This window comes from Cherax quadricarinatus, chromosome 39, assembly GCF_038502225.1.
Source record: "Cherax quadricarinatus isolate ZL_2023a chromosome 39, ASM3850222v1, whole genome shotgun sequence".
Lineage (NCBI taxonomy): Eukaryota > Metazoa > Arthropoda > Malacostraca > Decapoda > Parastacidae > Cherax > Cherax quadricarinatus.
The window spans coordinates 18,854,910-18,873,963 of NC_091330.1; the positions used below are offsets into that span (position 1 = coordinate 18,854,910).

Sequence of the window (19,054 nt, forward strand, 5' to 3'; positions counted from 1 at the left end):
ACTTAACATTATTGGCTTACAGACTACTTAACACTAAGGCTTATATCATAGTTGTACAGCAGGATAGTATTTATTTCATAGTTGTTCAGTAGATTATTAATTATAAGTGAATCAGATTTGTATAAGACAAAAGATATATTCATATATTCAAAAATGCTTTTTGTGAAAACAATGATTCAGTTATATTCCTGTCAACAATGGATAAAAGGTTCAAAGTGATTGTTGAAGTTATGATGTGAGTTTGTGTGTACTGAGTATTTGGCATTTAGTCTAGGGTGATTAAGTGGCTTTTCAGACCGGGTTACTTTAATATCTTCTGGTCATGAATTCCATATTTTGGGGCCCTTTATGTGCATAGAGTTTTTACACAGTGTGATATGGACACAAGGTATATCAAAAAGACATCTGTGTCTTGTGTTGTGGTCATCATGTGTCCTGTTTAGGTTGGTGAGGAGAAGTTTGAATGGAGGGTTTATATTTGCGTGTATTGCTCTGTGTATGTGGTAGGCACATAATAAGTATGGATGTTCTTAATGGTGAGCAGATTCAGACTTTTGAAAATTGGTGGAGTATGCTGGCGGGAGTGGGAATTTGTTATCATTCTTACTGTTGCCTTTCGCTGGGTTATTAGGGGTTTTAGGTGATTGGATGTTGTTGATCCCCATGCACAAATTCCATATGTAAGATAAGGGTATATGAGTGAATGGTACAGTGCCAGGAGAGCTGATCGTGGAACGTAGTACCTTATCTTTGATAGTATGCCTACAGTCTTGGAGATTTTCTTGGTGATTTGTTGTATGTGTGTCTGGAACTTAAGGCTACTGTTAAGGTGGATACCTAGGAATTTTCCCTCTGTGAGTCTTATGACTGATGATCCGTTTAGCGTTATGTTAATTGGATCATTTGTAGCTTTGTTTCCAAACTGAATGAAATGGGTTTTATTAGTATTCAGGGTAAGTTTATTAATCATCATCCAGGCAGATATTTTCTGCAATTTGACATTAACTGTGTTTCCTAGTATGACCATGTTTGGATGGGAAAATACATATGTTGTGTCGTCTGCAAATAATCTAGTATTGGTGATAATAAAATTCAGAAAGGAGAATGACAGTGCAGAAAGTGCATGATACTGGTGTCATTGCAACCCCAACAAGCTTGAGATCACTGCATTCCTTGAACCTAATAATAACAATATGTGGCCATGATATTATGTATAAGTATTTTTGTCTATATTTTTTTTTTTCTGAATTTTCTTGTGGTTTATAGTTATAGCTAGGCATGTTTATTGTATAAATAAAGTCTCACTAATGGCCAATAATATGTGGTAGGTAGCCCTACTCTGAGTAGATATCCCATTTTTGGGAGGTAAATACTCAATTCTCTGCATTTGAACTTCAGTTTTCAATATGTGTAAGTTTAGATAAATTAAATTTTCTTATCAGACACTCCTGAAGTAGTACGGCTTAGATGGCGACGCTGGGTTCGAGACTTCCTACAGAATCCTACAGCTAAGCAAGTGAGTGATTTTTGGAATTAAGAGTGCAGGACAAATGATTGTATAACTGTTGTATGTTCTGACTTCTCTTCATCTCTTAAACACACACATTTGTGCTCTGTCTTATCCAAATTATGGAAATTATAAAAAGAAAATATTTTATTCAGAAAAAGAATTAAAGTGGACCCTCCCTTTTTGTTGGGCTCTGTTTTCGTGAATTTCAGTTATCACAAATTTTTTTTTTTTTTTTTTTTTTTTTTTTTTGTGGAAAAATATTGGCTCAGTTTTTGTTATTTTCCTCCATTCTCATCAGTGGTACGGTACCTATCCGAGTGCCGCACGCACACAAAACCTCTCACACACGCATTCTGAGGCAGTGTCGCTTTGTGTCTTGGTGAGTGAACATTATTCTGCGAGGTTATAAGAAACATTTCGTAATAATTCATTGTCTTTTGCTTTTGTTTATTCTGTGTGACTGCTAAATAAGCCATCATGGGCCCAAAGAAAGCTGCTAGTGCCAGCCCATTGATAAAGAAGGTGAGAAACACGATATTATTCAAGAAAAACTCGTAGCAGAGTACCAAAGTGGAGGAGGAAGAGAGAGGGGAGAATGTTACTTCTTCAGTGATTCTACGATATGTACGATACTAAAGCAGCAGGGGTCGATTAAGGCTATAGCACCAGCCAGCAATAAAGTGTAGCATTAACAGTGTAGCAAGTAAGTTAAGCGATAGAAAAAGGACACGAAACTAACTCCTTCAATGTTATTGGAGGTATATAGGGCCACTGACAAACATATGCTGCCCTGCTTATCTTCCACGACCCTAAACCAATGCCAGCATCTCCAGGGTACAATAAGTGTAAATATTTCTTATTTATAAATTAAAGTGTAAATATTTCTTATTTATAAATTACATACATACATTTTTGTGTGAATAGTGTTGGTGGCTTCTGGTGCCGCCTCCACTACCACTAACATTAATGACTTATGCTCTCAGTGGCCCTTATAAACCCAACAACAACAACAACACCACCACCACTTACTCCTTCCATATATAATGACATATTTTATTCATTCTAGAATGTACATCATGTTCCTATGTTATTAACCCTTTGACTGTTTCGGCTGTATATATACATCTTATGAGCCAGTGTTTTGGATGTATATATACTCAATATGAAATTAAGACAAATGTGCAACTTCTGGGTGTCTTTATTGTAGATGTTTCGCCATCCAGTGGCTTTATCAATACAAATTCGTGGACCTAATTGGAAAATAGAAGAACTATATACTATATACACTCCGAAGGACACTAACAATATCCCAGTAATAAATTTTTATAGTGGGCTTGAAGACGATAAATTATGCAATATCATAGTCACTAGCGAAATGGTTATCCAACAGATAGACCGATTGAGGCAAAATAAATCCCTGGGCCCGGATGAACTTTTTTTCAAGGGTTCTTAAAGAGTGTAAAATAGAACTTTGTGAACCATTGACTAATATTTTTAATATTTTTCTTCAAACAGGTGTAGTGTCTGATATGTGGAAGATGGCTAATGTAATTCCAATTTTTAACCCTTTTACTGTCGCAAGACCATTTCTGGAGCTGTCATTCTATGTCGCAAATTTTTTGGAAAAAAAAAATTTCTTATGAAATGACAGAGAATCTTTTCCCGATGGTAATGATACCAAAAGTACAAAATTTTATCAAAAACTTAGGGAATTATGCTCCCGCAAAGCTAGCGATTGCAGCGATATACGTATACGCATCCCCGATTTCACCTACTTTGAGCCCTATTTTCAACCAATTCCATTGTTCCAGTTGACCAAACTCATAGCTATTTCTTTAGAACTCCATTTCTTCTATCAGTTGAGTACAAGAAACCACCCATTAACCAATTTCAACTACCCAATAAAGTGGTAAAAAATTGGCAGTTTTGCCAATTTCGTGCAAATTAAAAAAAATATCAGTTTCAAAATAGGGTCCAGAATAAACATTGCAGATCTTCTTTGCACTAAAATAACATATCCTCTGTTCATTATTCATGTCACCAGGCCCCCTCTTATATTACTCTTGCTTTCTATTTTGAGGTTTTATTCACACAAAAAATAGAAGATTTACTATTATGCAGACTACTGCACTATTGTAAAAATGGTATGAATAATATCAGTGCACTAGTGAAAGAATATAAGACTCCCCAGTTGACGTGTATTGGACGTGTAGTGTGATTTGATTACTCTTGAACATTGGTAAAAATCAAACCTTTCCACTACTTTGAGCTCAATTTCAAGGTCATTTTCATTGTGAAACTAATCAAAATCATCTCTATTTCTGTAATATGTTTTCCATTCTATCAAATGAGACCAAGAAAATGAGAATACAACCATAAATACTATAGGAAAATACACCTCAAATTCGGCATTTTATTCCAAAAACACAGTTGGAGTTTATTTTTTTCTCATTATGCACTGCGTGCTGCAGGATTTTTTTTATACATAAAAACATAAGAAAGGAGGAACACTGCAGCAGGCCTGTTGGCCCATACTTGGCAGGTCCTTTACAATCCATCCCACTAACAAAACATTTGCCCATCCCAATTTTCAATGCCACCCACAGTGCACACAGACACATTCTCTCACATGTGGGCCTACCAGCTTTCTCCTGCTTGATTTGAAGCCACTAGAATTATTGAATATATATACGTCTAAAACACTGGCTCGTAAGACATATATATACAGCCGAAACAGTCAAAGGGTTAAAGCAGGGGACAAGTCGTTACCGTCAAATTGCTTCGCAATAAGCCTGACCTCAATTGTAGGCAAATTACTAGAGCCAATTATAGCTGATATTATAAGAAGCCATCTGGATAAGCATAGCTTGATTAATGATACTCAGCATGGATTCACGAGGGGCCGTTCCTGCCTAACTAATATACTTACCTTCTTCAGTAAAGCTTTTGAGGCCGTTGATCATGATAAAGAATTCGATATTGTTTATTTAGATTTTAGAGTACTGTACCAGAGACTGTTAAAGAAAGTGGCAGCTCATGGCATTGGGGAAAAAGTGCTGTCGTGGATCGAGTTATGGCTCACTAATAGGAAGCAGAGAGTATGCTTAAATGGAGTTAAATCCGAGTGGGGATCTGTAACGAGTGACGTACCACAGGGATCAGTCTTAGGCCCGTTGTTGTTTATAATATAGATCAATGACCTTGATGAGGGTATTACTAGTGATATGAGCAAATTCGCTGATGTCACAAAGATAGGTAGGATAATTGATTCAAACGTAGATGTCAGGGAACTTCACGAGGATTTAGACAAACTCTATTCTTGGTCAGAAAAGTGGCAGATGCAGTTCAATGTAGATAAATGCAAGGTTCTGAAGCTCAGGAGTGTCCATAACCCTAGCAAGAAGTGTAAGCAACAGAAGTCCAGAGGTTATACTGCAGCTTTATGCATCATTAGTAAGGCCTCACCTAGATTACGCAGCTCAGTTCTGGTCTCCATATTACAGAATGGATATAAATTCATTAGAAAACATTCAGTGAAGAATGACTAAATTAATACATAGCATTAGAAATGTTCTGTACGAAGAACGATTGAAGACTCTTAACTCTTTGAGGGTTGCCAGGCCCTCTCAGAGACTTGTTCTCAGGGTTGTCAAAATTTAAAAAAAAAAAAAAAATTCTTATGAAAAGATAGAGAATCTTTTCCCGGTCATAATGACACCAAAAGTTTGAAATTTGATAGAGAACTTACAGAATTATGCTCTCGCGAAGTTAGCGGTCTCAATGATGTTTGCGCATCGGCGATTTTGCCCACTTTGAGCCCTATTTTTGGCCAGTTCCAGTGTACTAGTCGACAAAAATCATAACTATTTCACTAGAAATAGTTATGACGTATGGACCCGTGGCATGATTTCTTTACTTTTGAACTCTGGCAAAAATCGAACATTTCTGCTACTTTGAGCTCAATTTCAAATTACTTTTCATTATGAAACCAATCAAAATCATCTCAATTTCTGTAATATGTCTTCCATTCTATAAAATAAGACCAGGAAAACTAGAATACAACCATAAATACCATTCAAAAATACAGTGCAAAGTCGCTGTTTTAAACCAAAAACATGGTCAAAGTTTTTTTTTTTCTCATTACGCACTGTGTGCTGCAGGATTTTTTTATACTGCGCACACTGACCACATAGACCCATTCTTTCATATGTAGGCCTACCAGCTTTCTCTTGCTAGATTTGAGGGCGCTAGAATTTATGCGTACTAGTACATCAAAAACCCTGGCACGTAAGCTGTACTAGTACAGCCAAAACCCCAAAAGGGTTAAACTACATTCACTTGTAAGACGAAGAATGAGGAGAGACATGATCGAAGTGTACAAGTGGAAGATGGTATCAACAAAGGGGATATAAATAAGGTCTTGAGGATCTCTCTCCAAGAGAGAACCCGCAATAATGGATTCAAATTATGTAGTTTAGATTTCAAAAGGATAGAGGCAAGTACAGTGGTCTCTCGCCTTACGAACGCATCGCATAACGTTAGATCTGCCTAGCGATGCATTTTAACGCAAAAATTTTGCCTCGGCTAGCGCTAAAAAACTCTCTAACGCGATTTGTTCCGTTCAAGACGCATCCACGTGTGGCCTGAGCGCGCCTCACTTGTCCCGTGGATGCCAGTGTTTACAAGCCAGCCACCACGGTCGCATCCAAACATACAGTCGGAACATTTCATATTATCACAGCGATTTTAGTGATTTCACCTGCAAAATAAGTAACCATGGGCCCCAAGAAAGCTTCTAGTGCCAACCCTGTGATAAAATGGGTGAGAATTAGTATGGAAATAAAGAAAGATTTTGAAGGGTTTGGGGGCTAACCCTGAGATGCCTATGCCAGTTGTGGAATCCATTGTGCCTACTTCAAAGATTAAGGAAATGTGTGCAAAGTGGGTTGAACTGCAAACCTTTATGGATGAAAATCACCCTAACACAGCTATTGCAAGCCGTGCTGGTGACTATTACAATGACAATGTTATGGCCCATTTTAGACAAATCTTAAAGGAACGGGAGGTACAGAGCTCTATGGACAGATAAGTTGTGCGACAGAGGTCCAGTGGCTCTCAAGCTGGTCCTAGTGGCTTTAAAAGAAGAAGGGAAGTAACCCCGGAAAAGGACTTGACACCTCTAAGTCCTAATGGAAGGGGATTCCCCTTCTAAACATTAAGACCATCCACACTTTCCCCTCCTCCCATCCCATCAGTCATCACCAGATCTTTAATAAGGGTAAGTGTCATGTAATTGTACATGTCTTCTTCAGTTTGTGTGTATTAAAATTAATATTTCATGTGGTAAAAAAATTTTTTTTTCATACTTTGGGGTGTCAGGAACGGATTAATTTGATTTCCATTATTTCTTAGGGGAAAATTAATTTGGCTAACGATAATTTCGCCTAACGTTGAGCTCTCAGGAACGGATTAATATCGTTAGGCAAGGGTCCACTGTATTGGTTTGGAAATAGGGTAGTTGATGAGTGGAATAGTCTTCCTAGTAGGATTTTTGAAGGTAAAACATTTTGTAGTTTCAAATTTAGGTTAGAGTAAGAGGTAGATGGGACAAGAGGACAATGACAACAACAAGTAAGAGGGAGGTGAAAGTGTATAAACTAAGGGAGGAGGAAGTTCAGGTAAGATATAAGCAACTATTGGCAGAAAGGTGGGATAGTGCAAGTATGAGTAGTGGGGGGTTGAAGAGGGTTGGAATAGTTTTAAAAATGCAGTATTAGAATATGGGGCAGAAGTTTGTGGTTATAGGAGGGTGGGTGCAGGAGGAAAGAGGAGTGATTGGTGGAATGATGAAGTAAAGGGTGTGATAAAAGAGAAAAAGGTAGCTTATGAGAGGTTTTTACAAAGCAGAAGTGTTATAAGAAGAGCAGAGTATATGGAGAGTAAAAGAAAGGTAAAGAGAGTGGTGAGAGAGTGCAAAAGGGAAGCAGATGATAGAGTGGGAGAGGCACAGTCAAGAAATTTTAATGAAAATAAGAAAAATTTTTGGAGTGAGTTAAACAAGTTAAGAAAGCCTAGGGAACAAATGGATATGTCAGTTAAAAACAGAGTAGGGGAGTTAGTAGATGGGGAGATGGAGGTATTGGGTAGGTGGCGAGAATATTTTGAGGAACTTTTAACCCTTTGACTGTTTCAGGCCCCTCTCTGAAACTGTCATTCTATGTCGCCAAATATTCGAAAAAAAAAATTATTTTTTCTTATGAAAATGTTAGGAATATTTTTAGTAGTGTTTTAAGCCTAAAAAAAAAATTTTGCCATCAGTACTTACCGAGATATAGAGCCGCAAAGTTTGCAGAAAGTGACGTGCGTACGGCAACAGCGGCGACCGCCGCCCACCCGGTATTCTTTTATTTACTCTAATTCAAAGGTTTCTTGCATTTTTCAATATTTTTCTGTTCCAGGTAACTTATGTGGCCTGTGAGACCAATGTAAGGTGCATTCTTCAAATATACACTCATTGTTTACAACACAATAACAGAACAAACTTTATCACTATTAATTTGTGTATACACTTTGTTTACACAAACAAACAATACAAAACAATGTTTATTACTATTGTTCCATAATATATATACATATGTACAGTCACTAAACACATTCCTAGAACTGCTGCAGCTTGTGGAACTCTTTGAAACATGGGTATATGCAGAGGGGCACTTCACACTCCTCACACATAAAACGAGAGTCTCTGCGTGTTTGTGGGCGTTTTGTGGTATGCATACATACATAACACCTCTTCTGAGCATTTTTCTTGGCAGTAGTAGGAGGCAGTTGTATGGGGTAGTGATCACCAGGCCTCAAACGAGATGACGTCTGTGGGCGCTGGTCTATTGCAGGAGTTGCTCCTTGGTACTTGACAATTATTTGTCTGATTACTGACAGGCAAAATTCACCATATTTTGGTGTTTTGTTGGTCTTCAACTTGTATATGTTATAAGCATTTAGCATAGAGATATCAACAAGATGGAAAAAAAGCTTTATATACCACTTACAACTCTTGCGTACACAGTCTGCAAACCCAGTCTGCATGTCACATTTGTCCACTAAGTGCATATTGAGGTTGTAGTCCATGACAGCTGCAGGCTTTAGAATGGGTTCATTGGTCTCTCTGTTGTCCCTGCCACTGGGTACCATTTCGTTTCTGTGAACTGATGTCAACAATGTGACATCACATTTGTCATGCCACCGAAATGCCATGATGTCATTGGCAGCAAAGGCTTGCACCTCACCTCTGCGAGTGCCAGCATTGAACCTTGGCATATGTTTACAATTACCACGCACTGTGCCACACACGTCTGTCAAGTTCACTCGCAAGAAATCACTGAGTAAGGGGCTTGTGTACCAGTTATCAGTAAATAACATATGCCCCTTACCAAGATATGGTTCTATCATTGTTCGAACCACATCACCAGAGATACCCAATAACTTCATGGTATCTCTCAAAGTATTACTGCCAGTGTACACAATGATATCCAAAACTAGACCACTTCTGCAATCACACAGTACAAATAGCTTTATACCAAAGCATTTCCTCTTGCTTGGTATATATTGCTTGAATGAGAGTCTTCCTTTGAATAAAATCAAGGACTCATCAATAACAAGCTTCCTGAAGGGATAAAAATACATGCAGCACTTTTGTTTCAGGTACATAAACACATTTCTGATCTTATATAACCTGTCGCTTCTGTCAGGCCTGGTTTTGTCTGAAAAGTGTAACATACGTAACAGTATCAGGAAACGATTGACACCTATAATGTCACTAAAACCTGGAGTTGAAATCAGGCGTTCTGTTGCCCAGTATGTGGTGACAGTGTGCTTATACACATGTGGCATAAGCATTATTGTGGCAAAAAACAGGTACATCTCTGCCACAGTTGTCTCCTTCCACTTGTGTAGCCGGGATTTTGGTGAGAGAATTGTATTTGCCATGGTGTAATCACAGTACGTGTTTGTTTCCCTGACAATAATGTCCATCAGGGGTTCATCGAAGAATAACTCAAAGCAGTCCAGTTCACTGGCATTGTTCCCAAGTGGACAAGATGGCTTTATTTCACTTTGTGTTTCATCAAAGTCATGGGGACTGGGAACAAACTCGTCACCATCCTGCCAATCCCAGATGCGGTCTGCTGGTGGGGTCTGGATATTGTACCGTGGTTGTGGTTGTGCAGGTTTTGGTTGTGCAGGTTGTGGTGGTGCAGGTTGTGGTGGTGCAGGTTGTGGGAGTGTGGGGTAGGGTGAGGCTGGTTGTTGTGCTGCGTCAGCAGTGTGGGTAGTAGCGTGGCCCGCTGATGGTGCCACATGGGCCGTGCCACCCTCACTATCACCACCACTGCCTCCTCCCTCACTGTCACCATTCATACCCATCGTTACAATATCGTCATATTCACTATCAGGTCGTGGTGTAGGGCCACGGGATGTGCTCCCAGAGTTTCTCCTTCCCCTTGGAACAACATATGAAACACTACCAGACCGCATGCTATGTCGTACATATTGCCGCTTCACTGGGGAATATTCACTCTCACTGTCACTAGAACTGGTTTCAATGACCTTGAAATCACTATCACTGCTATCATCTGGGTGTTGTACACGACCAAATAGTTTCCTCTTTCGTCCTGGTACAGGCGAATGTGAACGTGAACAAGCCGGCACAGCACCAGAGGTGGAAGGTTGTGGGTCATCTGGGTTTTCATCACTAATTACGTTATCCTGGGCACTTTTTCCGGTAACACTCACTTCAAAACCCTGGAATTCACTGTCACTGACATTTTCATCGCTGTTAGAGCTATCACTTGGGAACAAAAGACCTCCAATCCGCCGAGGAGTGAGGAACTTCTTACCGAGAGGCATGGTGAAAATGGACTAACAACATGGCATTCCCACAATGCACCGCTGGGTCCCAGATTTTTTTCACAGGGTGCACACCGACCACTGAGACCCATTCTCTCCCGTGTAGGCCTACCAGGCCTTTGGCGCTTGATTTGAAGCCGCTAGAATTTGTGCATATAAATACGTCAGAAACATTGGCTCGTAAGACATATTTATACGTCGGAAACAGTCAAAGGGTTAAATGTCGACGAAGAAAGGGAGGTGGTAATTTCATGCACTGGCCTGGGAGGTATTCCATCTTATAGGAGTGAAGAAGAGCAGGATGTGAGTGTGGGGGAGGTGCGTGAGGCATTACGTAAAATGAAAGGGGGTAAAGCAGCTGGAACTGATGGGATCATGACAGAAATGTTAAAAGCAGTGGTGTTGGAGTGGTTGGTATTTTTGTTTAATAAATGTTTGAAAGAGGGGAAGGTACCTGGGGATTGGCAGAGAGCATGTATAGTCCCTTTATATAAAGAGAAGGGGGACAAAAGAGATTGTAAAAATTATAGAGGAATAAGCTTACTGAGTATACCAGGAAAAGTGTATGGTAGGGTTATTATTGAAAGAATTAGAGGTAAGACAGAATGTAGGATTGCGGATGAGCAAGGAGGCTTCAGAGTGGGTAGGGGATGTGTAGATCAAGTGTTCACATTGAAGCATATATGTGAACAGTATTTAGATAAAGGTAGGGAAGTCTTTATTTCATTTATGGATTTAGAAAAGGCATATGATAGAGTGGATAGAGGAGCAATGTGGCAGATGTTACAAGTATATGGAATAGGTGGTAAGTTACTAAATGCTGTAAAGAGTTTTTATGAGGATAGTGAGGCTCAGGTTAGGGTGTGTAGAAGAGAGGGAGACTACTTCCTAGTAAAAGTAGGTCTTAGACAGGGATGTGTGATGTCACCATGGTTGTTTAATATATTTATAGATGGGGTTGTAAATGAAGTAAATGCTAGGGTGTTTGGGAGAGGGGTGGGATGATACTGTGCATATGGGAGATTCTAAGGAAAAATTTCCAACTTCAGTAGACGAGTTTGGGAGTGTGTGTAAAGGTAGAAAGTTGAAAGTGAACATAGAAAAGAGTAAGGTGATGAGGGTATCAAATGATTTAGATAAAGAAAAATTTGATAAAATTGGGGAGGAGGAGTATGGAAGGAGTGAATGTTTTCAGATATTTGGGAGATGATGTGTCAGTGGATGGATTTATGAAGGATGAGGTTAATCGTAGAATTGATGAAGGAAAAAAGGTGAGTGGTGCATTGAGGTATATGTGGAGACAAAAGATGTTATCTATGGAGGCAAAGAAGGGAATGTATGAAAGTATAATAGTACCAACACTCTTATATGGATGTGAAGCTTGGGTTGTAAATGCTGTAGCGAGGAGGCGGTGGGAGGCAGTGGAGATGTCCTGTCTAAGGGCAGTGTGTGGTGTAACTATTATGCAGAAAATTAGGAGTTTGGAAATTAGGACAAGGTGTGGAGTTAATAAAAGTATTAGTCAGAGAGCTGAAGACGGGTTCTTGAGGTGGTTTGGTCATTTAGGGAGAATGGATCAAAGAAGAATGACATGGAGCGCGTATAAATCTGTAGGGGAAGGAAGGCGGGGTAGGGGTTGTCTTCAAAAAGGTTGGAGGGAGGGGGTAAAGGAGGTTTTGTGAGTGAGGGGCTTGGACTTCCAGCAAGCATGCATGAGCATGTTAGATAGGAGTGAATGGAGACGAATGGTATTTGGGACATGACGAGCTGTTGGAGTGTGAACAAGGTAATATTTAGTGAAGGGATTCAGGGAAACCGGTTATTTTTATATAGCCGGACTTGAGTCCTGGAAATGGGAAGTACAGTGCCTGCACTTTAAAGGAGGGGTTTGGGATATTGGCAGTTTCGTAGGATATGATGTGTGCCTTTTTACATATATGTTTCTAAACTGTTGTATTCTGAACACGTCTACAAAAACAGTGATTACGTGTGAGTGAGGTGAAAGTGTTGAATGATGATGAAAGTATTTTCTTTTTGGGGATTTTTTTTTCTGTTTTGGGTCACCCTGCATCGGTGGGAGACGGCCGACTTGCTTAAAAGACAAAAAAAATATATGAGTGAGAGGGGTTGGATTTGAGTGGGACTTGCATAATGAGTAAATAGAATCATCAAAATTTATTTCTTGGGTGGCATTGCAAATTGGGTTGGGCAAATATTTTGTTAATGAGAAGGATTGTAAAGGACCTGCCTAGTATGGGCCAACAGGCCTGCTGCAGTGTTCCTCCTTTCTTATATTCTTATTAGTTTAAGGTAATCAGTCCCTCAGCCTGGAGTCGATGTGTACAGTCCCTCACTCACAAGAGTATTTGTCATATGGTAAAAAAAAAAAAAAAACACTGGTGTTCTCTATCATGCAAAATCCACATCCGCATCTGGGAGGATGTTAGAATGAGACATCTGCAGTCCACATCCGCATTGTACTATAAGCAGATATCCGCATTTGCATCCGCATCCGCAAAATAAGTAAGACATCCAAATACACATCCGCATCCATGGGTATCTAAATTTTCACATCCAATACATCCCTAGAACATATATATACAGTGGACCCCCGCATACCGTACGCATTGCATAACGTACAATCCATATACCGGACGCTTTGATCGCAAAAATTTGGCCTCGCATACTGCCCAAAAACCCGCTCACCGCCCTTCGTCCGAGACGCGTCCAATGTGCGGCCTGAGCCACGCTCACATGTTCCGCCGGTGGCATTGTTTACCAGCCAGCCTCCGCGGTAACATCCAAGCATACAATCGGAACATTTCGTATTATTACAGTGTTTTTGGTGATTTTTTCTGGAAAATAAGTGACCATGGGCCCCAAGAAGGCTTCTAGTGCCAACCCTACAGCAATAAGGGTGAGAATTACTATGGAGATGAAGAAAAAGATCATTGATAAGTATGAAAGTGGAGTGCGTGTCTCCGAGCTGGCCAGGTTGTATAATAAACCCCAGTCAACCATCGCTACTATTGGTGGTACAGCTGCTGCTGTACCACCGTCAGCTGCTGCTGCACTGTCAGCTGCTGCTGCACTGTCAGCTGCTGCTGCTGTACCACCGTCAACTGCTGCTGCTGCTGTAGCATCGTCTGCTGCTGCTGTAGCATCATCTGCTGCTGCTGTAGCATCGTCTGTTGCTGCTGTAGCATCGTCTGCTGCTGCTGTAGCATCGTCTGCTGCTGCTGTAGCATCGTCTGTTGCTGCTGTAGCATCGTCTGTTGCTGCTGTACCACCGTCAGCTGCTGCTGCTGCTGTAGCACCGTTGTTGGTGTGGCTTATTGAGAATACCAAGAAACAATTAACCCCAGAGGATTTGCCACCCAGGATAACCCAAAAAAGTCAGTGTCATCGACGACTGTCTAACTTATTTCCATTGGGGTCCTTAATCTTGTCTCCCAGGATGCAACCCACACCAGTCAACTAACACCCAGGTGAACAGGGAAAAATGCCTGGAACTAGTGCTCATATTGGTGAATTTAAAGCCAGCAAAGGTTGGTTTGAGAGATTTAAGAATTGTAGTGGCATACACAGTGTGATAAGGCATGTTCTGGAAGAAAATGCCAAACAGGACCTACAGTACTCAGGAGGAAAAGGCACTCCCAGGACACAGTGTCTCATCAGTCATTGCTGCATCTTCAATAAAGGTAAGTGTCATTTATTCTTCATTTAGTAGAGTAGTACATGCACAATATATATTGTGCATGTACTACTCTACTATTGTGCATGTATCCTTCTCTTTGTGTGTAGGAAAATGTATATTTCATGTGGTAAAATTTTTTTTTCATACTTTTGGGTGTCTTGCACGGATTAATTTGATTTCCATTATTTCTTATGGGGAAAATTCATTCGCATACCGAACATTTCGCATAACAACCAGCCCTCTTGCACGGATTAAGGTCGCTATGCGGGGGTCCACTGTACGTTTGGACTGTTTACGGGTTAAATGATCTGAAGGTGTTTCCAAATCAGTTCTGGATTGATCTGTTTAACCCTTTCAGGGTTTCCAACATACTAGTATGGCTTACGCGCCAGGGTTATTGACGTACTATTACACCTAAATTCTAGCGCCTTCAGATCTAGTGAGAGAAAGCTGGTAGGCCCACATATGAAAGAATGGGTCTATGTGGTCAGTGTGCACAGTATAAATCCTGCAGCACACAGTGCCTAATGAGAAAAAAACTCCGACCATGTTTTTGGTTTAAAACAGTGAATTTGCAGCGTATTTTTGTATGGTATTTATGGTTGTATTTTAGTTTTCCTGGTCTTGTTTTATAGAATCGAAGACTTATTACAGAAATGGAGATTATTTTGATTGGTTTCACAATGAAAAGTACCTTGAAATTGAGTTCAAAGTAGCAGAAATGTTCGATTTTTTTCAAAGTTCAAAAGTAAATAAATCATGCCAAGCGTCCAATACACATCAACTGGTGAGTATAATATTCTTTCACAAGTGTGCTGATATTATTTATACCATTTTTACAAATGCAGTAGTCTGCATAACAGTATATCTTCTATTTTTTGTGAAAATGAAAATTCAAAGTGGAAAGCAAAAGAGATGTAACAGGGGCCTGAGGACATGACTAATGAACAGAGAAAAATGTTATTTTAGTGCCAGGAATGTCTTTCTTGTTTATTCTGGACCCTATTTGGAAATTGGCATCTTTTGAAATTTGTGTGAAATTGGCAAAATTGCCAATTTCTGACCACTTTATTGGATAGTTGAAATTGGTAAATGGGTGGTTTCTTGTACTCATTCGCTAGAAAAAATGGAGTTCTAGCGAAATAGATGTGATTTTTGTCGACTAGTACACTGGAATTGGCCGAAAATAGGGCTCAAAGTGGGGAAAATCGCCGATGTGTAAACATCTTCGAGACCACTAACTTCACGAGAGCATAATTCCGTAATTTTTCCATCAAATTTCATACTTTTGGTGTCATTATGATCGGGAAAAGATTCCCTATTATTTCATAAGAAAAATAATTTTTTTTTTTTTTCCCAAAAAAATTTTCGACCCTGATAACAAGTTTAGGAGAGGTCCTTTGACCCTGAAAGGGTTAATATATGGTTATACAGTAGACTGTCATTTAACACGGTAGTTACATTCCTGAAAATGCCATGCTAGGTAAAAGTGTGTTAGATGAAGTGAAGAACTTATGGGAAAAATAGGGTTACGTTCCTGAGAGCCCCAAAAAAGCCACACTTTTTTTTAGGCCTCCATGTCTTAAAAAAATAAAAGTGAATATGTAATTGTTGTGATGTATGTTGTGTTGTGATGTAGTAAGTCAAGTCATTCAGTCAGTCAGTCAAGTCATTCAGTAAGTCAGTCAAGTCATTCAGTTATTTAGTCAGGTTAGTCAGTCAAGTCATTCAGTTAATCATTCAAGTCATTCAGTAAAAGTTATTCAGTCAGTCAAGTCAGTAAGTCAAGTAAGTTATTCAATCAAGTCAGTAAGCTATTCAGTTAAGTCAGTGAGTCAGCCAATCATTTAGTAAGTCAGTCAAGTCATTCAGTTAGTCAAGTCATGCAGTAAGTCAGTCAGTCAGTTGCACAAACTTACGTTTACCTCTTTTTATGTGTACAAAGTAACACTTTATTATGCCACAGGTTATCTCTTGTCTAATATCTTTGTTTTCTTTGTTAATTCTAAGACTTATGCTTATACCTTTCCTTGCCACTTTCAGCAACACTGGTATGCCTACTGGGTGTCATGATTGCTTGGCAGATACAAGATATAGTAATTAAAAGATCAAAACACAATTCACAAACACAGCTAGCTTGTAGCAGAGAAGAAAGGCTGGACGCGTATGAATGCTAGGATGGTGTGGTGGTGTCGGGGGGGTGGCAAGGGACGGCGGGAAGTCTCCCCCGCTGATTCACAACAAGGCAGCCGCTTGAGGAAAAGGGAATTTTTTTCCTTCCCGCAAACTGAACCGTGTTAAATTAATTTTACAACGTGTTACATAAAATTGTGCTGCAATTTTTCACTCATGCTATACTCAAATCGTGCCAAATAAACTCATGCTAAATGACGGTCTACTGTACGTTGGTTATTTGCCGAAGATATTTAGGAAGGCTAGAACTATTTTGTTGCCTAAAGTTGACAGTCCTGAACAGCCAGGACAGAACAGACCAATAACAATATTAAGTATAACTGTAAGAGTATTTCATGAGATACTGGCAGCAAGGTGTGTCAGTTGGATTCCCCTCAATATGGCACAAAGAGCTTTCCTACTTACAGATAAGTGAAAGCAAGAGTAAAATGAAACCACTGTATGCAATTTTCTTAGATGTTCAAAAGGCCTATTATTCGGTGAATCATCCATCTGTAAGAACGGCGTTACAAATGCACAATATACCCCTGCTGTTAATTGACTATACAGTGGACCCTTGGTTATCGGCCGTAATCCGTTCCAGAAGGTCAGCCGATAACTGAAATGGCTGAAAACCGAATTAATATTTCCCATAAGAATTAATGGAAATACAATTAATACGTTCCAGACAAAAATATTCGCAAAAAAAAAAATTTTTTTTAACAGTTATGTAAGTTTTGCATACCTTTGTTGAAGGCTAATGCTGGCTTCTGGAAGATAGGGAAGAGGTAAGAGGGAGGAGTTAGTGTTTGGAAGGGGAATCCCCCTCCATGAAGACTTTAGGTAGCAAAGCCTTCTCTGGGGTTACTTCCATTCTTTGTCTTTTAATGCTACTAGGACCAGCTTGAGAGTCACTGCACCCCTACCTCACAACAAATCAGCCCATAGAGGTCTGTTTCTGGCATCTCTCTAAGATTTCCCTGAAGTGGGACAGGGTTTTGTCACTGAACATGTTGCAGATATGGCTTGTTTCAGCTTGGTCAGGGTGGAGTTTCTCTACAAAAGCTTGCACCCTAGTCCACATTACACACACCTCTTTAACCCTTTGGGGGTCGCCAGGCCCTCTCAGAGACTTGTTCTCAGTGTCGCCAAAATTTAAAAAAAAAAAAAAAAATTTTTCTTATGAAAAATAGAGAATCTTTTCCCGATCATAATGACACCAAAAGTATGAAATTTGATGGAAAACTTATGGAATTATGCTCTCGCGAAGTTAGCGATCTTGACAATGTTTACGCATTGGCGATTTTGCCCACTTTGAGCCCTATTTTCAGCCAATTCCAATGTACTTGTCAACAAAAACCATAACTATTTTGCTAGAACTCCATTTTTTCTATCGAATGAGTACAAGAAACCACCCATTTGCCGATTTCAACTATCCAATAAAGTGGTCAGAATTTAGCAATTTTGCCAATTTCACACAAATTTCAAAAGATGCCAATTTCCGAATAGGGTCAAGAATAAACAAGAAAGACTTTCCTGGCACTAAAATAACAAGTTCTCTGTTCATTAGTCACATCACCAGGCCCCTCTTATATTTCTTTGGCTTTCCACTTTGAATTTTTATTCTTACAAAAAATAGAAGATTTACTGTTATGTAGAGTACTGCATTAGTGTAGAAATGGTATAAATAATATCAGCGCACTTGTGAAAGAATATTAGACTCGCCAGTTGATGTGTATTGGACACTTGGCATGATTTGTTTACTTTTGAACTTTGGTAAAAATCGAACATTTCTGCTACTTTGAGCTCAATTTCAAGGAACTTTTCATTGTAAAACCATTCAAAATCATCTCAATTTCTCTAATATGTCTTCCATTCTATAAAATGAGACCAAGAAAACTAGAATACAACAGTAAATACCATATAAAATACAGTGCAAAGTCGCTGTTTTATTCCAAAAACACTGTCGAAGTTTTTTCTTTCTCATTACGCACTTGTGTGCTGCAGGATTTTTTTTATACTGCACACACTGACCACATAGACCCATTCTTTAATATGTAGGCCTACCAGCTTTCTCTTACTAGATTTGAGGGCGCTAGAATTTAGGTGTACTAGTACGTCAAAAACCCTGGGACGTAAGCCGTACTAGTACGGCCAAAACCCCCAAATGGTTAACTCTTTCTGGGTCCAAGGCTAAAATCTGAAGGGGTGCCTCAGTGTCCAAGAAATTTGGAAAAAAAAAAAAAATTATTACAGAATTAAAGATAATATTTTTGTGAAGGTAATAAAACAAAAAAAATCTGATCAGTACTTACCGAGATACAGTGGCGGGAAGTTGCCCCATAATGACCAGGTGGCGGCAACATCAGCAACTTCTGCAAAATAGCATTTTTTTATTTTACATTTTTTATACTTTTTTTCTTTTCTTTTCTAATTTTTTTCTTTTTCTAGTAACATTTGTGGCCTGAGAGACCAATATAATGTATATTGCATAAGTGTACACTCATTGTATTCAACACAATAACTGCACTAATTTGTTTATCATTATATTGCTTACAAAACTTGTTTGCAAGTTTATTGCAAACAAAATGATGAAAATATTAGTGCGGTTATTGTATTGAATACAATGGTACCATATGGTACAATGGTGCCATAGGGTACAATGGTGCCATAGGGTACAATGGTACAATATGGTACAATGGCACCATATGATACAATGGTACCATATGGTAGAATATGGTACAATGACACCATTTGGTACAATGGTACCA

The 19,054-nt window shown here is 39.3% G+C and overlaps 1 protein-coding gene across 2 annotated transcripts in view; it reads left to right on the forward strand.

Annotated features, from left to right (window-relative positions):
* LOC128696380 (uncharacterized) overlaps window positions 1–19,054 on the forward strand; it is a 320,039-nt gene that overhangs the window by 197,602 nt on the left and 103,383 nt on the right. For both annotated transcript variants that reach the window (XR_011392930.1, XM_053787632.2), the window contains exon 15: window positions 1,443–1,516. Coding sequence is in view for 1 of the 2 variants with exons in the window: in XM_053787632.2 (XP_053643607.2) it covers window positions 1,443–1,516 (74 nt within the window). In the remaining variant the exon portion in view is untranslated. The remainder of the gene's footprint in view (window positions 1–1,442; window positions 1,517–19,054) is intronic.